This window comes from Leiobunum rupestre, chromosome 1 (genome assembly GCF_980474605.1).
Source record: "Leiobunum rupestre chromosome 1, qqLeiRupe1.1.hap1, whole genome shotgun sequence".
NCBI classification, from domain to species: Eukaryota; Metazoa; Arthropoda; class Arachnida; order Opiliones; family Sclerosomatidae; genus Leiobunum; species Leiobunum rupestre.
The window spans coordinates 12071851-12095980 of NC_143384.1; the positions used below are offsets into that span (position 1 = coordinate 12071851).

Genomic DNA, 24130 nt, shown 5'->3' on the forward strand with positions numbered 1-24130 from the left:
AGCTGATGTATTAAAAATTTCCATTAAAATGTATAAAAATGTAAACTTTGCTGGTCTTTCATTTAATAATGTAGCACACTTTGAACTGTCAAGACATGAATATAGAATCTATTTATTTTGACCCAGAAAATCCCGGAAGTCTGGGAGGACTAAAACGTTTATCCGAACAATTACCCTCTATTTCCAAGAAAAAAATTAAAGATTGGGCGCTGACCCAAGACGAATATACGTTGCACAAAGATAGAAAATTTAATTTTCCTAGAAATAGGACTTATGTCACGAGCTTGAACGAAGAACACCAGGCTGATTTAATCGAGTTAAACGAATTAAAAAATATTAATAAATTTAATTATATTCTTACTAATATCGATATTCTGTCCCGATATTTATTCGCTATTCCCGTGAAAAACAAGAGAGCGAGCGATATATTAGCGGCTTTCAAAAAAATCCACAAACAACGTAAGCCTTTGAAAATTAATACTGATCAAGACTATGAATTTTTAAATCGTACCGTGCAACGCTATTTCAAGGACCAGGGGATTAAGCATTTCGTTTGTTACGGCGATAAAAAAGCAGCGTATGCGAGAGAGTGAATAGGACGCTTAAAAATAATATTTACAGATTTCTTACCAAAAGTAAAGGAAAAAAATTTATAAATGAACTACCAAAATTTGTAAAGTCCTATAACGACAGCGTTCATCGCACGACGGGATTTAGACCTAGCGAAGTAACCTTAGCCAATGAGCATCTTGTTTGGCAAAAACTAATTGGAAAGAAAGCGAAACGAGAGGAACCGAAATTCAAGATTGGCGATCACGTGCGCATATCAAAAACCAGCAAAGTATTTCGTAAGGGATTTAAAGGATATTGGAGTAAAGAGGTTTTCACCATATCGAAGGTGATAAATAAACCCCGCCCACTCTACCATATCAAAGACAAGAATAACGAGAAAATATTGGGGTCATTTTACCCCGAAGAAATTCAAATGGTTTTGCCATGAATACTTTTCAATTGGACCACTTTTTAAAATGCGACCCGAGAACCAAACCTTTTTTTCTGGGCACATTTTCCAAAGATACTTTACCTCGAGATTGTCCGAAAAAAAGCCCTTTTGTTTGGTGGCCAATGTACAAGACTCATTCATGCCGGGAAGCCATTGGATAGGAATCTTCGTCAGTGCTAAAAATAAGAAAGAAAACGCGTGGGAGATTTTTTTTGTTCTTTCGGTCAACATTTTGATGTCTACGGTTTTAAATTGGATCATTTAGCTCAGAAATGGTTTTATAATAAAAATATAATTCAAGATATGAACCAAGAAACTTGCGGTTTGCACGTTGCTTCGTTTCTGTTAAATAGGTCTGCTGGATTAAGCTTTAAGAAAATTTTAAAAATGTATAATAATGAAATATATATGAACGAAGTAATTTCGCTATTGGCATTGTGTGTACATTTATTTAATCACGAAAACAGATTTTGTAATCAATAGTGTTTAATAAACATGGTTTTACAAAAAAACATTAATTTTCCCATTCATTAATTTCACGATCTTTAGAATACGCCCGGCGTCTTTCTTTGCGACCTTGGCGGGTTGGCAATTCCTTTCTTGTCAAGAGCGGTCCTACAAAAGGCAAGGAAACAGGTTCGGTCGTATTACGAAGGGTGGATTCCGAAGGCTTATAGCTGCTGTCTTTGAAAGTTGGCGTGCTATATTCATCGAGACTCGTTTCGCTTCGAGATTTACGTAGCTCAGCTCGAGCGGGCGAAGTGAAAACGTTGCTAGCGCCGTTCCTCCATTTCCCCTTTTGGTAGCCTGGAGTACTCAAAATTCAGGCTTGAATGGAATATTTCGTGACGTCACGAGATGCGGTGGGGCTGCAATTAAAGTTTTATGGGCGTAATCGGGCGATTGACTTTCGTCCAACCCCGAAATGCCGGAGACACTCTGCCATGGTGTAGAAATTCCAGGATTTATCGGTGATGCTGGGAGGGGCCTGTTAATAGCCATTTCCAGTTGGTGGAGAGGTTGCTGTACGGCTCTTTGCACCTGTTGCGGCGCGGCGAATAGTTGATGGAGCTGATTTGGCATTTGGGGAGGCGAAAAAACACTTGGCGAGGCGAGCGGCGGGTTACCGAATGAAACGTTGGGTACAGCGGGAGGCTGGTAGATCGCACCGTGTGCTAACTGTATCGGCGCTAACGTACTCGAAGAAGGAGGTAAAGGGGGCGGTTTTATTTGAACGGCTGGAGCGCCGTCGTAGTCTTTAATTCTGAGATACCGCGCCAACATTGCCAGATATTCTCGTAGTTTTTCTTCTTCACTACCGTCTCGAACGGGTTTGTTAAGAATACTATTCATGTGTTCTTGTATTAAATTTAGCAATTTTTCGGTATCGGATAAATAGCTATCCGCGGGTAGCAAGACAAATTTCTTCATCGCGCCGGATTAATTATACGACCCAAGATTGGCGGGATGAGCGAATCGAGAATCGCTCCCCAAAAACCGCACGTTTGCGAGACTAGAATTCTTCGTCGATAACGATCACTGAGATCTCTTTGACCTAGTTTTCTAATAGATATTTTATATCGTTGTAATTGCCGTCGTTTATTCTCGCCAACGGGTAAAGCTCCGCGGCAAATATTATGACAGATATTCGCGATTGAGCCAACCTGATCTCGCGTGGCGTTTTTCAGTAAAAATCGTCTTTGATTTGGGGAAGCCTTTTTCAATAAAGTTAGATACGGGCGGCTTTCTATAATTGACCTGGGCAAAGGCATTTTACAGAATGACGTAAAATTCGAATAAACACTTTGTTATATATTCTGATTATTACAATAATATACATTTTCCTCTACCAAAAATGATAAATACATAAAATAAAAAGCTAATTTTCGGTAAATACTAACATCGGTCCTTCTTCCATGAGGCGTTGCGTTCTAACTTTTAGAAATTCGGGAGTTTTTGGTTGCAGGTCAACAACCACGTTAGAATAGGGCGTATCCGACGTTACGTAATTATAAACGTTGCTCAGAAAATTAGGGTTATGCGGAAAAATCTGACGGCTTAAATGTTTTATTCGTGATGGATCACGGGGGCTTCGGAACAGGACTATAAATGAGGCGTTAAGCGAAATGTCGCGAGCAAATCTGCCCTGACCAAAGACGTTCTGGCATAAGAATACAATACTCAGATTCAGATGATGCGAACACACGCGAAAAAGTTCAGATACCAGCGCGTTGTCAAAGCACTCGCTCGAAAGGTCGTCTAGCACCAAGAGGTTGTTTTGTCTTTTGTCAAACAAATCTTCGGGTTTTTCACTAAAGAGCCCTTTATGGAATTCAATTTCGGGGGCGAGGGTTTTTAATTCGTCAAATTGATCGTTCCAAAGATTGTAGCAATATAAAATTTTTTGGGGTGGATTGTCGAACATTAAATTTTTATTTTTCAAGAGATATATTTAATAAAAGAATTGAATTGAATTAAACGTCCAGTGACTTTTTCCCGACTTACTGGGGCCAGACAAAAGAAAGGTACAGGGGGTTTGAAATTTAAGGCGTGTGAGAGACATGAATATCCGTAGGGAATAGAAGTACCGTCTTTGAAAAATATACGTTTCGTCGACGTAAATCCCACTAGTTTTTCGGCTTGTCTGAGATACAAGTGCCCGGTTTTTTGTCTTTTCACGTTAAAGGGAATCTCGACTCGGTATTTTAATTCGCGGTTCTCGAGCGCCAACTGCTTTATCGTTTCAAAGTTTAAGATGGTCTGATTTTTTTAGTAAGAGTGACGCCTTTTATCTTGGTTAAAATTTTGCCCGATTCGAACAAGATAGAGTAACCCTTGGGGGCTATCGTGGTAAAAGCTTTAATGGGGTCATTAGGATATTCATCCGTAAGTCCGCCCAAGCTGCTTGATAAAGTTAAATCTAATTTCTTATCGTGTATCAGAATACAACTGTCCGTATCGCCATAGGCCAAATTAGGCCCGATTTTAGCCATAAGATTATATAATTTAATACGCCCATAAGAGGCGATGAAAATGCCCACAGTTGGGGAACCTTTACGATAAGCCGGGACGTGGTCTTCGTGATCTTTGGTCGTCACGAGAGCCATTCCGTTTTCTAGGAGTTTTAAATCGGTCAGCTCTTTCGTTTTATCAGTTAAAATTTTAACCAAGTCGGCGTAGGAATTTATAAAAGAACTATTATTTTGACGTAATTGAATTAGGTGACGCCCCCAAAGCTGGTTAAGGGAAAGCTTGCCAAGCGCTTTGAGAGCCGGGTTAGAGCTAACCTGTTCTAGGCCTATTTTTATCCCGTCCTGTTCCCAAAAGTCGTTTAAATATTTTTGTTTTTCTTCTAAGGAGTCAACGTTTTGAGGAAAACCAGCGTATTGGGTTTTCATTTTGTAAAAATCTCTGACATAATCGTCAAATAGGGGTGAATCGGAGTCGAACGTTTCGCGATAATGCTGCACTTCGTGAATTTGTAAAACTTTATAATTATATTGAAGGGATAATTAAAACTCGGGGGTAGTATACGTATCCGTAATCGCGCGTTCCGCCTCGGTATGACGACAGTCGGCTAGATTATAGAGGGCGCACGTTCTGCATAGCGTAAACATTAATTTATCGCCAATCAGGGAGCCCAAGACGGGGAGATATAGATCTTGGGGTGGGAGAAGAGTCGCTTTGATTAGCCCGATATAGAAATCGGGTTCGTAATTAAAGTTGCTAGTAAAGATTTCGGGGAGCCCTTTGGGGTAGCGGTAATTTTTGGACATGGAGAACGACGGATACATACTGTTAAAATCGTAAAATTTAATCGGCCTCTCGGGGGTGGATTCTATATACAGTAAAAAAATTTCAACGCGCCCGCCCCTCAGAGCGCTTCGCGAATTGAACGGGTCAGAGAAAGCCAGTTCGTCGCAAAAAGAATTTATTTCGGGGTTTTCTCTTAAAAAAGTGTCCCATTCACATTCCCATATGGTAATTAAACGCGCGTTGGGGTAATTTTGACAATAAAACTCGATTTTGTCGAGAGTTTTTAAGTAATTATTGATATTAGATTCTTTAAGTTCGTAATTGTACCCATTATGGTCAGTGTGATTGGGACACCCGTGCCAGAAACACCCGAAAAATTCCCCAATTATTAAAGGGTCAGCGCTGTAAATGTCGGGGTGGTAAGGAGCTAAATACTTTTCTCCCTCCAACGATCGCGCCGTTTGAAACTTTACGTGCATTTTTTGCTCCAAGTAAGCCGCCCATCTGAGAGCTTTAACGGAATGCTTACCCCTGTACCCTGCCGGCGGGATAATAGCTATGGTATTTGGTTTCAGATACCGGCTCAAAAATAAATCGGTTAAAGCTCCGGGTAGAGTCACGCTTTTTCCCGCCAAAATGTCGAAATTGACCTTTTCTCTAAAAAGATTTCTGAACCGGTCAAAACCCCTCTGTAACAGCTTGACGTCATCAATGGCGTACTTTGTCAACACTTCTTTAAAATCAAAAACGGTAAATTTTTGGGCGTCCTACCAAGTTTCGAAATTTGCCAATTGGTCGGGGGTGAATTTATCTACTTCGAAAAAGGATTTTTCCGATACGACGCCGATATAGTCTAAGGTGTCTTTTTTTAAGAATGAATACGGGAAAAATCCCTTGCTTTCGCTTAAATTAAAGGTTTTGGAGAAGCTTCTGAGATGGGCTGGTAAATAAGAAAAGCTATCTATAAATCTTATATTGTATTTGGAAAGAAACATCGCGAGAAGTTTGCAGCCTTTAAAGATAACTTCGGGGATTATTGACCGGGTCAGAACTCCTTTTAATACGAGTAAACTGTCAAATCCAGATCCAAAATGCGAAATGCACGTAATGTTTTTAAAAACTGGTTCGACCTTTGAATATTTGGTCTTACCCTTTTTTGCAACGACCTGACTCTCCAATAAGTAATCTAAAAACGTCTCGAAGCAATTAAAGCCGGTAAAGGTACGGTAATCGTACGTTTCAGAGTAAGGACTGTCTTGCATAGCGGTAATTAGCAGAACGGGTTTAATCTCGTCATTGTCGACTAAAGTTTCAAAATCAAAGTAAAGGATTCTGGTGGAATTTTCCGATAACGTGATAGGTTGAACAAAACACGCATTTTTCGGGTGCTCAATTTTGCAGTAGTGACATTTCAATTCGCTTACGTGGTCCCCTTCAAACTCTTTACCGCAAGTTAGGCAACGTTTGAGTTTGTCGCACGTCCCTAATTCTATATGCTTTTGGAAGCACGTATTCCCCGAAAAATATCTAAAGCAGCTGGCGCATCGTTGACTAGCTTCGGTATGGGAAACATTCGTGTCGAGACACCGCTTACAGCTGACGCCCCCCTCGCAATTATGCTGCTTTTTTTCTTTGACATTCCCAAAAACTTTCAAACAAAATGGACAGTACCCTATTCCCCCGAACATGGCGGCGTAAGACCTCACTACGTGAACGTGGTTTCCTAATTTAAGGAGAAAGATTTGTTTGGGTTGAAAGTGGCCTAAATAAATGGGGTCAAAATTGGAATCCGAATCAAGTAAGATAATTTGATAATCGGGCAAGACATTTTGGAATTTAGGAATATCTTTTATTTCAACAGGACCTGGGGGAACTTTTGATAATCTTTGTAATGCCAAGGCCGCTTTTTTTGTTTTGGATGGTTGACATTACGAATGTAAGTTAGATCATGCATATTAAAATTTTTGGATTGCCCTTTATTTTTTAATTTTTGGTAGTCGGCGAGGCATTGTCCTACCGCTACCGCCCTAGCAAAACACAGATTATCAGAATTGCGAATTGGAATAAAGGTATTGCCCTGTTCAATGTAATTTTCTAAGCACTCAATAGTCCTGTTACGAATACTTTTTCGACTACCACTCATATTGGTGTCTTGCAGAAGAATTATGTCGAATTTTAGGGGGGCTTCAAAGTATAAATTCTTATGGGACTGGGCTACCTGCTCGATACCGCTTAAAATTTTATCGGCCGTCAACTCGTTTAGGTTCATAAATTGGAAATTAATGGGCTCTTCGAGTTCGTCCGAACTGACCGCTATTCTGATACGACTATAACCCTGATTTTCATCGCTAATTTCGTTTAATAGGGATTGGAAAATTTTGTTTAATTGGGTTTCTATTCGCGCGTGGTTGAGATCGTCCAAGTTTTTGAACTCGCACTTGAATTCTTAAGTTTTACATTTGTATTTTTTGGAAGTCCGAGAGATAATTTTAGTAACCGAATAATAGTTCTCAGGTCGAAACCTGGTGCTTAAATCGAGAGGGGCTTCTTGAGTCATTGTAATTTACGAATTTCGCCGTAGCGTTGAGTCACTTCCCTCAATAACCGCAGGACGTCGTGAATGTCTCTTCTTCCGTATAGGGTCAGCGATTTTACAAATGAGGAACCAGAATTTTTGGTCAAGCAAGTGTGACCGGTGGCCTGGCTATGGCGAATTCTGATTCTAGTTTAACGCATACACCCTGTTTAGTCGGTTGCGGAAGACTGGATGCTACGTGCGTGGCGTAACGCCTTATATCTATATATATTTTTTGGTCAAAGGTCGCTATTTTAACGCCCAAATCTCCGAGCTCTTAGAATTCTAATACAATATCGTGCCAAGTGGTATTCTTTGTTAATTTTTCTTGGTCTTGGTTAGCCCCTTTCCCCGCGAATAATTGTCGAGGTTTATTTTTTTTAATTACTTCGCCGACTTTTGATTTTCTAGCGTATACTTCGGGCAACTTCACTGGTGCTGTTGGGGGAGTGTCATAATCGAGCTTAATGTCGTCTCGGGCTGCCTAAGACATATAGAGATTAAAAAACTAATATCGCTTAAAAAAATTTCAAAAACATAATTACCATCTTGCTGATTATTCGTCGGGGAGAGTGAGGGCGGTGTTCGTCGCTTCTGCGAAATTGACCGTTGCGCGGTTTCTTTTATACTCGCAAGGTAAGGGGTGAGGGGAGGATCAAAATAATCGCGTGACAGATGTATTCAATTTGTCAAAATGATTAATTACTTAACGAAAGCGGAATGAACCGGTTCTACCATGACTATGCGAAAGGATTGTTCACTAACGCATTTCCAGCGAATGCGCGACCCAATTTAATTCGATGACATAATTAATAGGTGATTCTCTCGGTATTGTCGCTAAAGGTATTTTATTTGTTGACACTCTAACAGCGAGCGGGGTAACCTAGCAACGGCGCATTCCTCGATAATAACCTGCTCGTAATCAATCAAACCTGTCACCACTTTAACAATGCCCGAGTATAGCGGGCCTGGGAAATCCTTTAAAGGAGTACTGACCCCTTTTCGCGCCAAAACGCCAACCAATCAGCGCCATTTTGAACAATTTCGCGCCAGCCAATTAGCGCGCAGTACACGCGCCTCGCCAGCCAATCAGCGCGCAGTATCCGCGTAGTAACCACGTGGTCCCCGCGCCAGCCAATCAGCGCGCGCCACTCTGCGGAGGTCAATGACCCGATTGTTGACCCCCCCCCCCCCCCGCGCCACCTGCCGGAAAGGGGAAGGAAGCGGGGACTTCCGGTGCCGACCCCCTTTCTACCTGTACATTTAAAACACTCAAAGATGGTAGACACTCCTACTAAGGTCCCAATTCAATTAGAAACTTTCATTGAAACAGCGGTGACACTTTGAAACACTTTCGTTTTACGTAAAATGTAATTTACACACTTATCCTACTTTTGTAACTAGTAAAAGTTTTTTTATCTTTTTCGATAAAAAACAAATGCTTAGTAAAAAGAAACAATTTGGTTCAATTAATATTAGAAACTGCACATTTGGCCGTTTTTCGACGTTTTGGAGGCCGATTTTTGAGGGCCAATTACTCGGAAGCAATGTATTTTAGAACCCATGTTCATTGGATATTTTCGACTCAATATAACCCAAAGAACACGTCCCTTAATTTTTGACATGCTTATCCATAACAACCTGTATTTTAATTTAAAACCGAAATAAACTTTAATGAGGCCCTGATAAAATTTACATAAAAATCAATTGTTACTTATAATTCATCACTAATGGACTGTCCAAATAAAAATAATTATTTACCTGAAAATAAGAAAAGTCCCAAAATGATATTATTTCGCCAATTTAAAGTCGAAACCACTGGCCTTCGTCAAACGTTTGAGGCCAATGTGAAAATCGAGTTTTTTGTGACACTTCACATATTTCAATTTAAATAAGGAGCTTGGAATATAAAAACAAACCTTTTAGAAAATTAGGAAATTAATGATATTTTATCCATTTAATTATCCGTAAACACGAAAGGGGTTCTTTACTTTTGCTATTTTAGCCTTATTTTCAAAGTGCCAAACAAACACTCATTTGAATAAGTAAACGAAATCCACTAATTGAATAATTCGGTTTGCAGCAGCTAATTTTATAGTGGCGTGTTATTCAACATACTCTCAGTCTCAGGAATCAGAAAGATGGATTTAAAAAAAGTTTTTGAACGATTTGAAAGCGAAAATTGAGTACAGAAAAATTACACTTGAATCAGGCGCACCATTAAACTTGAAAATTAGCCTCCATTTTACTCTTTATTTCTGTCAGCATGGTTCCCAATTCCTCGTTGCCTAATACAGATCTTCCTTGAACTTTTTTCAAAGGCAACTTTACTGACCTCACCATCCGGTCGTAGAAACCACCACACCAGCTTGCTCCCTCAATGATGTAACGCCACGTTATTCTTTGTCCTCTCAAAAGGTCGATTACGGGGGGGGGGTGTTTCAGGTTAGCCCAGAGTCCTCGAAGGTCACGATCACCCTTTTTGAATGTACGCGCATTATCAGAGTATAAACAACTTGGTACACCTCGTCGGGATATAAATCTGCGGAAAGATTGTAAGAATTTTTCCGTAGGAAGATCAGTCACAATTTCCAAATGTATAGCTCTTGTGACGGAACATGTGAAGAGCGCAATGTAAGCCTTCGTAGTTGAGCTTCCAGTTTTAACGTGAAGAGGGCCAGCAAAATCTATTCCACTTCGGTCGAAAGGTGGAGCTTCGCTTATTCGAGAGCTTGGTAGTGTCGCAAACATCTACGGTCCCAGCCTTGGCGGTGAAACGTTTGCATTTATCGCACTTGTGAAGAATAGTTTTTGGTACTTGACGTCCACGAATGATCCAAAACTTCTCGAAGAGTATCTCTAAGACCAGAATGCATTAGTCTTAATTGATGAAACAGAATAATAAAATGCGACAAACGATTTTTGCCCATGAGCATATAGGGATGTTTTTCGTTACAGGAAAAGTCAGATTGTTCCCATTTACCGCCAAGGCGTAGACGTTTATCTTGATCGAGGAAAGGGTTCAAAGAGTACAATTTCGATATTTCGGTAAGCCTTCGCCCCAACGACAAGTCCCGAGTTTCTGCCGATAAATCTTCCCATCGAGATTGGCGCACCAGCAGTTTTTCACCTTTTTTCAGTTCTTCTGTTGTCAAAGGACCGCGTTGTCTTAACTTAGTCTTTCTGGAGTACCCTTTAAATCGGACAACCCAGGAGGCTATTCTTTTGGCTTTGGAGAATGAACTGTAGCAGTTCAGATCAACAACAATACGCTGCTCTGGAGTTCTTGACACGCTACATTGAAAAACATTAGGTCGGAGTTCGTCAGTGACATCGAGATCTACGATCGGCGTAGTAGTATCAGTAGACTAAGCGCTTTCTTCTAAGCTCAGCCACGTTGGTCCTTTCCACCACATCTTACGGTTAAAAAATCCCTCGACTCTCATACCTCTGGTTAGTAAGTTGGTGGGGTTCTCTTTTCCCTTGACATGATTCCACACCCTCGGTTCAGTATCTCGGATGCTCGATATCCAGGGCTTCCATTTATTCAAGGGACCCTTGATCCAATACAGAGTTATGGTGGAATCTGGCCATAAACGAATGTGCGAGATATGAGAGAAAATTGGTTTTAAATACGTCACCAATCGGGCTCCAAGGACTGCGGCCATGAGTTCAAGACGCGGTAAGGTAAGTCTTTTCAGCGGAGAAACCCTCCTCTTCGAAGTAACCAATGTACCCATCATGTACCATTTTTAGGACGTAGCGAATATACGCTACTGCCGCATATGCTGCTTCACTTGCGTTGCAAAATACATGAAGTCCATATTCATCGATTGAAGAATCTGACTCTCCAGAGTAAAAGTGACGAGGTATTCGCATTTGATGCAATAAAGGTAATTATACAGTCCATATCTCGAATTTGATTGAGATATCTTCTGGTAGATTTGAATCCCAGGATATCCCACGTTGCTAAAGTTGTTGGAAAATGATCTTCATCCTGATTACGAAGGGGGAAAGAAATCCAATTAAATCGAAAATACGTGCGACGCATTGAAGAACAGCTCTATTTGTACACACTCTGGAGACTAAGAATGCCATTAGTAAGCTCAGGTCGAACGTCAAGACATCTTCAGGTCGCCAAGTGAGACCAAGGACCTTAATAACATTAGGATAATGGGTGTTATTAGTAAAGGTGATACTTCTAGTGTCAGTCGGATTGTCTCGGTTCCATTCCTTTTGAAGTTCGCTTGAATTGCTCCGCCGTTTCCTCAGATTCATTCCTACTGAACTCATCAAGCCTTTCATTTTTTGCGACATCTGATACGCAGACTTCACTTCAGATTCTCGTGAAAGGAGATCGTCGACGTATAACCCTTCTCGGATAGATTGGCAAACTTTTAAGTTCTAATATTCGTGTTGGCGCAAATGATACTGGATTGTGGCCGACATCAGATTATAGTATTTATATACCCCCAGTTCCGCTAGGCACTACTGGGGGTACCACAAGTTATACAAACTAGTTTGTATCTTTTCACGGATGTTCATCATCACGCATCCCGTAATTTCTTTTTATTTTGTTAAAAAGTAAAACCATAGCACAAGGAACATGTATAAAAACCCTGTAAAAAGGGGTAAAGGAATAAAACCTCTAAAACGGCGTGTAAAAATAAAAACAATAAAAATAACTTGCATCAACCTGGACAGATGTCCCCGAAGTTGCTAGTTATGAAACGCATGACATTATCGAAAACAACCATCTTTTCTGTGAGCTTCATATCTCCGAGGTTGCCCCTAGGGACCAGATGGAGAGTGAGAGGACAATTAACTAAGTAGTGCTCAGAATTGCCTGTATCTGACCCACAAATACAGGCAGGACTGAGCACATGTCCTAAACCATGCAAGTAGCTAGGAAACTTGCCGTGACCACTAAGAATCTGCGTTGAGAAGTGGTTAGCGTTGATCGCATTGTCGCTCACGTTTGGAATAAAATTCCTTGTAACATTGCCTTTATCACTGGCACTCCAACTACTCTGCCAATGCCTCTTGGTAATGCCCCTCAAAATACTTTTAATACTACCCATGTCGGGTTTAATAGAATGGATCACCTGATTAGTTAATGCGCTCTTGGCCAACGCATCCGCTCTCTCGTTACCTAGAATACCACTTAATGACTTGGCCATCTATTTTTTATCTTTATAATAAAAAAAATTTAATTGCATTGATTGAATTGAAGCCATGACCCAAATGAACACGTTTATGACTTCAATTAAAGTCAGTATAAAGTGTGTTAAAGGTTTCGGTAGAAAGTTACTTTTAAATCCCCATTTCACGTTCAACGAAATGTGCATTAGCGTATATTATGATTAGAGATTTGATGAATCATCTTCCTTTAACCTAGGAGGAAAGGCGAAGTACGAATAGTAGCTCCTAGAGATTAAGTTAAAGAAGAATCAAATTCGTGGATGCACCATGGAACGTCCGTTTTAGGCTCCTGTGTCCATTACTTTGACTAAATTCGCATTGAAATCACTTTTGAATGCTAGTTTAAAACACGGATTTAAACTAGTCGGTCTTAAATAATTTTTTTTATGTTTTAATAAAAAATTTCTGGGGTTACTTTTAACTCCTTTTTGTTTTAATTTCTATTCAATATATCTGCACAAGTAGCTAAAAATTCTTTAAATTAAGAATACAAATTTCGATAGCACCAACTCATCCGCTGGCATTCGCAGGGAAACAACGATTTCCCCTTCGGTTCCAAACCACTAGCCCTCAATGCAAAATTTGGTCACGGCCAAGGTGGGCGTTTTCACATTTGCCCACGTGTCACTCCATCTCCGGTACAATGTAACTTTTTAGTAGAGTTTCCCTTTATTTGGAACGTCCGGTGCTTAAGATTATTAATTCTAGATTATACTAGAAAAGGTGGATGGGCGTAATTTTCTTCCAAAACGGGGTGCAATTACATATTATCTGGTCATCTGAATGCATTATTTACCTTATGGAAGCTTCTATCGCAATTGGTTTTATCTTACTTTGAACATTTGCTGTACATAATCACCGCCCTTCCGAAATGAAATAAGAACGTGTGGCCCGTACGCGAGATCTTTGACGGAGTGCGTGGTGTCGTCAGGTCCTTTTACCATTAGAGCAGTCTTAAACTGAGCGGAGAAAGCGTTCATCATAATGAATACCACCACCAAACATTTAGTTGATGGCAATTCTAACAGATTATTTAAATGCAATTTAATGAATTATTTATTTTTAAAATAAGAAAACAAATGATAACTTTTGAAATTAATACATAAATATTTGAATTTGAAAATCTATTTAAGCCGTAATTTAAAATTACTATTCAAAGTAAGAGAAATTGGAAATACATAAATCAATTAGATGAAAAACAATTACCGATATTAAATTTTCGGCTTCATAAAGATATTTTATACCGCCATGAAGACATCTTGCCAAAGTATTTCAATTAGAGTGATAGTAGAAGAGCTATCTTTTCGGGTCCTCTCTCCAATAAGTTTTAATTGGATCAAGTATATAACACATTTTGGATAGAAATTTACGAACCAAGTCTGCGCCAATTTTGGAAATCATTCCTAAATAAAATGTATATCCACTACTTCCGTATGGGATATGCACTGCTTTGAATAGAAAAGTTTACCACTTGAGAAAGAAAGCTAGTAACTAGATATTCCTACAGAAGACCGATTTCGTGCTTTAAAGCACTGTCTTGTAGTCTAGAATAGCTGCCGATAACAGATGCCTTTATTTAAATGTATTTACCTATATGGTTTATTACGCCTCTAATAACGGTTTTTAAATATCCAAATGCTTTAGGTAAGAGGGTAAACGCTTTCCTTAGAAATCATACATTTATCAGATAAAAACGGTAGTAGAAGATTATTTTTCAATTGGTTCGATATAAAACATATGTCAACTTTAATAAATAAGCATCCTCTCGATTGCCATATCGAACACAGAATCACCCACCTCCATCGTTTCGTTATTCATTGTACACAACAATCATGCACCAGCTAAACCCTTTAGCTAATTTTTAAATATACTGTTAATAAAAAATGAACTTTCACAATAGTAATAAATTTTTTAATAGGTCAACTCTACCTGTGGTTAACCAATTATTTCACGTCCTCTATTGCTCGCCCAACAAAGACTGGCCAGCAGAAAGGCACGCAATCCATTAAGCATCGAACTTAATTCGAGCATTAACCTTAAAATTATTAAAACTAGCATATAATATAAAACAATAAATTGTTTTTCCCAAATTAAAATATTCATTCCACACACACAAAAATAATGCCGTTAAAAAAACAGTAATGTGCTGGCCAAAGTTAACGCCAGCATGTTACTGTAAAAAATACAGCAGGTGCGCAACGTTAATAAAACAAAAACGCTACCGTTAATTTTACAAATTCAGCACCTTTTTTCTTATTAATTCCTAATGTTTATTCTATTTACCATTGCTGTTTTTTTACAGTTTTATAATGTTTAATCGACTTATCTTGGCTGTTTTTCTAAAGGTTTCCCAAGGTTTTATCTACTTCAATTTGCGGTTTTTCCGACTGTAACTTGCTGTTTTTTTAACGGTTTGCTAATGTTAATTCGACTTAGATGCGTTGTTTTTTTTACGGTTTTCTAATGTTTAATCGACTTATCTTGGCTGTTTTTCTGAAGGTTTCCTAAGGTTTTATCTACTTCACTTAGCGGTTTTTCCGACTGTAACTTGCTGTTTTTTTAACGGTTTGCTAATGTTAATTCGACTTAGATGCGTTGTTTTTTTTACGGTTTTCTTATGTTTATTGGACTAAACCTTGATGTTTTTAATACAGTTTCTTATTGTTTTTATGATAGATTTTACTGTTTTTCCAACTAATACTTGGCGCGCCCATGACTGAACCTTACTATTTTCCTGACTTATAATTACTTTTGTTCCACACTCTAAGAATGCTTTTGGCTGTCTACCTACTATTTCTCGCTGTCAAGTAAACGTGTCATACTGTTTTTCGGATTATATCTTACCAAAATATTTAAAAACTACAGATGGTTGAACGTAATATGACTAAAATTTATTCGAACAGCTTCTGTTTATGTAAAAATTTGGAGTAACGATGATCTAAAATATACATTCCATGCAGTACAAAAACACTCTTACGTTAATATAATATTATTGGTTATTAATGAAAATCCAAAATATAAATTAAGTAATGCTTTAAAGAAAACCATGTTTTTACTGATCCCATATTTAAAAGTGGTAAGAAGTTATCTATTTAACAACCAGCTAAATTTATACCGTAAATAATTTTTAACGTTCATATTAAGATTAGTTAAATTTTATTAAAAAAAAGACATTTCAATTTAAAGGAAAAAAGTCTTATGTTTACAAAAAATTTATGGATAGAATGATTTTTTGGATTTATTGAATTAAATTGTTTCGAACTTAAGTTATTTTTAGTCAATACGTAATTTCACATATCTTCACCGGGAAAATCACTAAATAATAGACATAAATAATTAAAACAATAGACTAAATAAAATTTTAATGTAGCATTTACCATTCATTGGACCAATCATTTTTCGATATTTTGTTGACTAATGTTAAAACTTTTTGGCTTATCGGAGCTACTTTATGTAACTTCTTTGACTCTTTGGGATTAATCTTGGCTCCAAACCTGTAGATAAATAGCAAAAATAACATTAAATTTAAATAGATAATATGATTAAAAGCAATTAAAAATTTTTTGACTGCATTACCTTTGTAAGAATTCCAAAGTGCATCTGCATTCTTGAGGATATTCAATATTAGCCATATAATAGAGCCCGAAAACTGCACCTATAGCTTCGCTTAACTTTTGACCAGGCAAATGATTATTTAATACTTTTCCATCCATTGCCAACAGAAACAACTCTCCATCACTGAGTTTACCTAAAATTGAAAAAGAAATTCTTGAATTGAATTAAAACTACATTAAAGAAACGCTAATACTCTTGTCGCTGATGCTTACCGGCTACTGCAAGGCTTGGATGCATGGGAAGAATTTTAATAATTTCTTCGTTTGCTGTGCCTGGCTGCAATATGACAAAGAGTGAGAAAACTTTCAATTACGTCTATATAACTATCTTAACATTAAATAATTACCTGAAATGAAGGAAACAGAATATCCACTGGTTCGTTAAAATATGACATAATGCAGAGGACGATCGTTGCCACATAGTTTTGACTTCCAATTTCGCAGTTTTTATCATATAAACTAACAATTTCTTTAAAATTGTTTATTTTTTCCTGTTTTCTTTTTGCTGGTTTCGACTGACCCTCCGTAGATGTTTGTAAAGTAAGCTTTAAGAAATACCCCAAAATATTTCGGCCCTTTTCTTCAAAAAAATGCTTAACCGAACCGACTAAGTCCTTTTTTAGATGTAGTTGTAAGTATTGTTTTATGCCGTAATCTTCAAATAGGAAAGGCCAATTTTTGCATAAATCTTCCCCTTCCATTTGCGCGTAAATGTCTTTTCTTTGTAAGACAAAACTTTGTTTAAGCTTTTGTTTAACTAATTCTACCGAAGGAGTTATTTCATGGATTAATTCCTGTAGCTCTTTCTGAGCGGAAGTGGCTATTTCAATTTCGTCTTCATCTGGAGAAACAAAATCACTTTGTAGGCGCCGTGCCTGTTTTACATTTTTAGAACGCCTCATCGACGGAATTCCATTAGTTTTATCCCGCGATAGATTTTCTAGCTTGTTTTTGAGTTGATGTGCAAAATATTCGTAACCAACTCCTAATACTTCTTTTTCCTCTCCATCAACTTCTTGAATACCAATTTCATCAACAATAGCGTTGGGATATTTAAGATGGAATCTCTTGGCTACTTCTTTGAGTTGACTATAGCTTGGTCTTTCATTTGTGACGTGTAAAATATTATTCATTATTTCTCTCACAACTTCTCGCCTTTCTTTGTCTTCTAGCCTTTTCCCTTTTGAAATATTGTTCCACGTGGCTTGCTTGAAAAACGTTCGTTGTACTGAGAACTCTTCATACCACTTATTTGACGGAATTCTTCCGCTGAACTGCATCAAACTCTAAAAAAAGTATTAAAATTTAAAGAAGTCATCCGTATTCTTATTTATTTGACAAGCTATATACATATACATGCCACAATTACCTGAATCGGGGTTGATGAATTAGGTATTTGTCTGCCAGTAAAACTCAAACTGGTCGAACTGATTGCACTTGAGTTAAGATCCTGTGTGTTATTCGAGATTATTTATTATTTAATCCCGTTTATATATCATATATACCTGAATTCGGGTCGATGAATGTGGTATTTGACCATCAGATAAACTCAGATTCGCCGAATTGTTTGCACTTGAGTTGTCAATATCCAGTAGCTTTATGTATTTTAAAAACTTCCGTGCCTGAATAGGTTTAATAATTTTTTCAAGGTCCACTTCCCGAACCTCTACCAAATCTTCCAAGAATTGAACACCCATTTCCCTCAAACAGTTCTCGAGTTTTTCCACTTTATTTTCCTCTTCAGATGATAATCCAGGAAGTGCAGAGTTTATTATGTTTTTTAAATCGAAATTTGAACTTATTAAATCATTTCCTTTATTGGAGCTGTTTACAGAAGCCATTGTTTTGTAAATGGGAAATTTACTCTGTCAATCTGAAACAAAAATGACATTTATTAAATTGAATTCCTTCATTTATTCTATATAAGCTATTGAAATCATCTGCCTATATACTAGTTATATTATAAAAAAGCATTTTAAATCTAAATGACTTAATACGATAATTTTGAGGTAGAGATAATATTTAATAGCCATTTTCGTAATACAGACTAAGATTAATTGAAATCTCAAAAATAGAGATGCTAATTTCGTATTGGAAAAATGTATATATCAACTAACAATTATTTAAATTTTTTCCGATTAATAATTTGTTAGGAAAAACACGGGAATGGTTACAGTATATGTCATGGGTGATAAACTGCGTGTTTCAAAGTTATAAAATTATTTCCGCGAATTGTATAACATTGAAGTGGATAGTAATCTGCAATTTCACTTATATTAATGATAACAGTTCCTTTATTTTTATAAGGCTCGTAAAGACCCAAAGTTAAGTTACATTTGGAAGAATAATATTCAAGAATAAAAAATACATCACTTCCTTTCACTAGGCATGTTAAAATTTTACCAAAGAAAGCATCATCTGCATTACAGCTTAAAGGTATATATTGTTCAGTTACGTATATTGTTCCCTTATATGTCAAAATACGCGAAAAAGTAGATTAGTCCATAATTAAAAGGGATAATATAGCTAAATCCTAAACAAATTTGAAGAAGTTAAAAAACATACTACTAACTCGTACCCAATAGGTCTTCGAGCAAAAAACGCGAAACTCGGATCAAATAGATCTTCGAGTAATAAAATAGCCAGAAATTCCAACGGTAGACCGGTTTCGTTCTATTTGGAACTCATCAGTACCGTGCGGGAAATCTGGCTGGCGACTGTCAAATCTAAAGGAGAAACTAAGCCTAAACATTAAAAATTTCAAAACGCGTTGCATATAGCAACGGAAAGCCGAAAAGGGGGGAGTGTGGTGGAGAATAGAATAAACGATAAGTTAAGTTAGAAGAAACCACCTATGGACTGTGAGAAGGATGATAAAATACGCGAAAAAGTAGATTAGTCCATAATTAAAAGGGATAATATAGCTAAATCCTAAACAAATTTGAAGAAGTTAAAAAACATACTACTAACTCGTACCCAATAGGTCTTCGAGCAAAAAACGCGAAACTCGGATCAAATAGATCTTCGAGTAATAAAATAGCCAGAAATTCCAACGGTAGACCGGTTTCGTTCTATTTGGAACTCATCAGTACCGTGCGGGAAATCTGGCTGGCGACTGTCAAATCTAAAGGAGAAACTAAGCCTAATTTGGTAACACAAATAGTGTTCGCTTTGTTTAAATTATATTGTTTGGCATTTTCCGTGACATTTAAGCTAGAAAAAAATCTGCCTCAAACGATGTGGACCCACATTCTGTGTACAGAAGATCTGTCGCAAAATAAGTGCCTGTATTTAAATAGGATTGAAGTTTTTGATGCTTTTCCGCGAGTGTTTTTGTAATGTTTATAAAATTTTTCGTTTGTCTAGCCCACTTTTTGAAAGTTCCATTTTTACTTTCGAAACGAAGAGTAAAGACCCTTATCAGAGGACCAAATTCCAGAATTAGATTCGGATAGTGTGCAAAGACATAATGATGTTTTGGTTTTAATTTATATTCTGGGAAACATTTTATTAGATTTGATTTATATTCATGGAGCATGCCAATCAAAATTGCAACTTCTCCCTTTGTGATTTTTGGGGAACAAATTATTTCAACAATTCCTTTTAAATTCAAGTACAGTTTCCAGACAGGATCAGAAAAATCTTGAACTTGATCATGTAAGACTAGAGAGAGCATGCGTACCATACACCAGTTTTGGGATGCATTTCCGGCTAATTTGTTCGAATTTTTTTTCTGGGGACATGGCTTATTGTTGGAATCGGATCCTCGATATTTAAAATGAGTTATTAACCAATTAAAATGATTAAGAGAGAACCACTTAATTTTAACCCAATTGGTTATAAAAAGCATCAAGTCATAAGCTACTACGCCTTCAAACAGATAATGAGCTAGACATGGTGGTAGTCCTGGATGACACACGTGAAATGAAGTTAGGCTGTTAAAAGGCGAGTTGTATTTTATTCCTTTATATGACGATAATCCTTCGTTTGCTAGTTTATTAACTGCGTGGTCATATGATTGAACTGTTCTCACGGTTGATTCACGACCAGTTTTGATATCATGAAACTGAATTTCGCAATATCGGCAGATGTAGCCACCAGTGAAATTAGCCTGGTAACCACCAGCGTCGCTTGCGCCCAAGTTATCTCCAATTAAGCCGAAAAGAGATACTTTTACATTTTCTCCGTTCACCAGCTCTATTCCTGTTTCCTCTAAAGATTTCAAATCCGAAATTAGTTTACTGAAGAACTTTTCAACTCCAAAAAGTTTCATGCCCTTCTCTTTGCATAACGAAATTAATTGAATATGATCAACAGAAGACCTTTTCTCTGGTGGAATGTTAAGTAGCGTATAATATACGCCAACCAGCTTGTGTTTACATTTAGCAGAGCCTAAAGGGTTTACTGTTTCAAATCCATCTTGAAATATGAGAAGATTTAGCGACTTCTCCGAGAAACATTCATATTTGCTATAGGCCTTTCCATCAGTAACATCCTGCATCAAATTATTTTTATTCTTGACATATGTAGGCTTCTTAAATTCCAACATTTTTGAAACCTCTGTGTTTCTCAAAAACGTTTTTAAAGATTCTATTATTGGGACGTAATTATAAAATATTTTTTCTCCCCCCTCATAATCAAGTAAGATCTTTATTGGATGAACGTAATTAAGGGTTTCTGTGTAATATACTTTACGACGATATTGGCTTTTAAAATTTGTTTCGGTTACGGATTCCAATAGATCGAACTCTTGAATAGTTTGCAAAATATTAGCTTGAGTTATTTCATCTAAATTCAAGATCAATAATTTTTCTTTCAATTTATTTAGTAAAAATGCACTTTCCATTTGCTTTAAACATTGAAACTCTTCCACAATCTCTTGAATAGTGGATATGGGTATCAGTTTTTTCGTTTCAAGTTTAAGGTAAAAAAGCCTAAATTTCTGGCATATTCCGCTTCGGGTGAACGAACAGTAATTTCAACAGAAGAAGTTGATTCGCATGCTTCATTATTAGAAAGTAATGCATTAGTGACATTTTCTTCATTTGGATCAATGATGTCAGTTGTGGTATCCAAAGAATCTAAATCAGTCGTTTTCTGCGCAATGCTAATGAGGTCGTTGTTTTTGTGTTTTCTGAAGATATGCGATGCAAATGTAGATGCCACGTTAAACTTCAAGCCAATGCACCCAAACGGGCAGCAAATTGGTTCTCCTTGACGAATATGATTTTTCAAATGCTTAATATACGATACTGAATCCAAGTATGTCGACTTGCATCCAAAGACCAGACAAATGTTCTGGGGCTCAGGTGTAGAAAATGAAGATTTTTTAGATTGGCATATGTTAGCATATTCATTAGAGTTAGCCGGTCTTTTCCTGTGTTTCCTTTGAAAGTGACTTTTAAACGAACTGTAATTGCTGAAACGCCATTCACAACTTGAGTAATAGCACGAATAAACCATACGCGAAGTATGTCGATGAACTTTATAATGTTTTATAAAGTCAATGCAGTCAACAAAAATATAATCACAAATTGAACATTTTTTGACCGCTCCATTATAATCTAAAATAAATACCTGACTATTAAAAATCAATAAAAAAAGTATTGTTCTATGAAAATTTTGCCAAAACAATTAGATATTAAGCACTAAGTATGGGTGTAAATCACATTACGCGTATATGTAATGAGAATTAGTTTTAAAACAAAAACAAAACCACGACCATTATCGCGTAAGTAAAGTCAAAATTTTATTTACAATAAAAACCGACTAGTTTCGGCACAACTCTGAAGAACAAAAGGATTGTAAATAAAAATTTTACTTTACTTACGCAATAATGGTCGTGGTTTTGTTTTTTTTGTTTATATCTAATTCTCATTAATAAAATTAAAACTAAGACATTAAACTAGTCGTTTTCTCTTATTTTAAATAATATATTTTATTGTTTATTTTCTAAAATACAAATTTGGTTTTTCTTAATGATAGTTCTAGTTCCGAGTTTGACAATTGTCTTTCTGAAAGATACATACTAATTTAAAGACCTTTCTCAGCCATTGATTAGTTTTTTAAGACCGTAGTATATTGGGATTGCTTATTTAAACCGAAAACAATTATATTATTCAAAGGTTAGTGGTGTAAAAAAAATTGTCGTTTAACGTATTTATAGAGCTCGGCGTTTGGATAAGAAATAATAACTTTATTTATTTTTATCCACAAACGAAAATTATCCGGGAAAAACGATTATTTTACATGTTAAATTGCTATATAGCCGTGGATATATCCATGGATAAACAGTTAATCGTAATTTTTATGCTTAATCAAAACTTTACCGGTTAATTTATCTGTTTCGCCGAGCTCTACGTATTTAGATAGGCCAAGAATGTATTTCATTTTAGTAAGAGAAAATGACTTTGTCGAGATGGTCTCCGTCCCTAAAATACATTAGAATTTTAGAAAGTTAATCTAAAAATCGTCTGCTAAATTTTTATAGCGACCATCACTCGGTGCTTCTGTTAAGCCTAGTGGCCGAAAGGTGAAAACCATTGATCCACCATAAGTTTTGCGGGTCTTTTTTAATTTTTCATACGTCATAAATCGATTTGATTTAGGGGAAATGTTAAAAATCTTATCAACATATTATTTCTCCTTATTTATAAATAACGGCATTGGACAGGGATTAAACTTAAATTAGGGACCCTAAAATACTGTTCGAACATTTTTAAATTTGGAAAATTTATTAATAAATATATTGGGAAAATATTGTAAATTAGGCGATGATAAGTTTTATGTCTACCCTATTGTATACTCCCCCACTCTCCATATTCTGCCACCAAAGACCTGCCGGGGCCTAGATCGTCCGCCAGCGGTGCCAGGTAATGGCGGACGAGCGGACGGCTGATAAGAGGGGGGGGGGGTATCCGGCGAAAAATAGTGTATTGTAAGAAAACTTTCATTGCCCGCGGCGTGGAAAAATTCCCTGGCTATTCCTACTAGCCCATGATTTTGTCTGGCGACGTGTGGTCGCCTCTAGCATATTTTCTGCACGTTTCCTCGCGTTGTGCAATATCACTCCTCGGACGCTCTCACAACCGCCCTCCCTCTTATAGTTTTCGTCAAAGGGTAAAAACCGAAAAGGTTGCTTTTAGGTGAGACAGTTTTACCACTTTGCGGCGAAAACAGCGTTGCCAACTGTACCGTAATTATAGTACATTTCGATAATGTTGTCTTTCGATTTTCTCAGTACAAATGTTTCATACACGTAATATACTGTATAGTACGCTTTTTGGGATAATTAAACAAATTATAAGAAAGGCATTTCCAGTCTGTTATATTACTCCTATTAGGCTAAGAATTGAAATACTATTCTCCTTGGATAAAATTCGATAACAATAATTTAAATTTTTGGACCAAGAAAAAGAAATTTCAAATTGGAAAAATTTAGTCAAAAAGCTTCAGACAAACAAAAACCGGGATAACGTTTTCTGTTAAATTATATTATTATAATACTTAAATACTAAATATGGTTTTCAGATTCCATGTATGGGTAATTTTAAGGAAGGCTCAAAATGTTTTTAAAATAGTAACAATAATTTAATTGTGATAAAGACTATTTATAATTATGCACAAAACGTGTCAAATACCAAAACAAAACTTTAAGGGATAAAAACTTTTAAAAATGTTTTTTTTAAATATAAACGCGAGTTAAAAAGATTTTACAGTTGAGTTTTAAGAGTATATCTACAGTATTTAAGTAATTAATTTTATTTTAGATATGTAATAGACGTCTTTACCGTTCGTGCGTTTTAAAAATAAAGGGAATTAGAGTGCGAATGGAATTTGTCAAAAACCATTAGTAAAAGTTAGAATGAATTAAGGACGAATTACTTCTTGAATATACTTCTTATATTTTACGTGAACAAGCGGCCTAATGCCAACTCGAAGAAAGTTTATGGTTGATAAAACCAAAACACTCTGTAAAGC

At 36.7% G+C, this 24130-nt stretch overlaps 3 protein-coding genes across 3 annotated transcripts; all 3 read right to left on the bottom strand.

Annotated features, from left to right (window-relative positions):
* Nucleotides 1–9554: 9554 nt before the first annotated feature.
* On the bottom strand, nt 9555–10085 carry LOC149961095 (uncharacterized). The gene has a single exon (XM_090156917.1). The coding sequence runs from the start codon at nt 10083–10085 to the stop codon at nt 9555–9557; it is 531 nt and encodes a 176-aa protein (XP_090013043.1).
* Nucleotides 10086–15826: 5741 nt separating this feature from the next.
* LOC149961096 (uncharacterized) lies at nt 15827–17991 on the bottom strand. Its single transcript, XM_090157025.1, has 7 exons — nt 17656–17991; nt 17520–17600; nt 16498–17436; nt 16364–16427; nt 16113–16284; nt 15914–16030; nt 15827–15851 (listed from the first exon to the last, which is right to left on the bottom strand). The coding sequence occupies exons 1-7, from the start codon at nt 17989–17991 to the stop codon at nt 15827–15829; spliced, it is 1734 nt and encodes a 577-aa protein (XP_090013151.1).
* A 19-nt stretch (nt 17992–18010) lies between these two features.
* On the bottom strand, nt 18011–20699 carry LOC149961097 (uncharacterized). The gene is made up of 2 exons (XM_090157104.1): nt 19768–20699; nt 18011–18023 (listed from the first exon to the last, which is right to left on the bottom strand). The coding sequence occupies exons 1-2, from the start codon at nt 20697–20699 to the stop codon at nt 18011–18013; spliced, it is 945 nt and encodes a 314-aa protein (XP_090013230.1).
* Nucleotides 20700–24130: the final 3431 nt, after the last annotated feature.

What these genes read in the sequence shown, in the direction of transcription:
- LOC149961095 (XM_090156917.1), bottom strand. Translation starts at nt 10,085, where the DNA reads ATGTTTGCGACACTACCAAGCTCTCGAATAAGCGAAGCTCCACCTTTC.
- LOC149961096 (XM_090157025.1), bottom strand. Translation starts at nt 17,991, where the DNA reads ATGGCTTCTGTAAACAGCTCCAATAAAGGAAATGATTTAATAAGTTCA. An exon ending in TTCTGTTTCCTTCATTTCAG is followed by an intron (nt 16,428 to 16,497) that starts GTAATTATTTAA and finishes GTCATATTGCAG; the next exon opens with CCAGGCACAGCAAACGAAGA. An exon ending in TCCAAGCCTTGCAGTAGCCG is followed by an intron (nt 16,285 to 16,363) that starts GTAAGCATCAGC and finishes TTTCAATTTTAG; the next exon opens with GTAAACTCAGTGATGGAGAG.
- LOC149961097 (XM_090157104.1), bottom strand. Translation starts at nt 20,699, where the DNA reads ATGTTGGAATTTAAGAAGCCTACATATGTCAAGAATAAAAATAATTTG.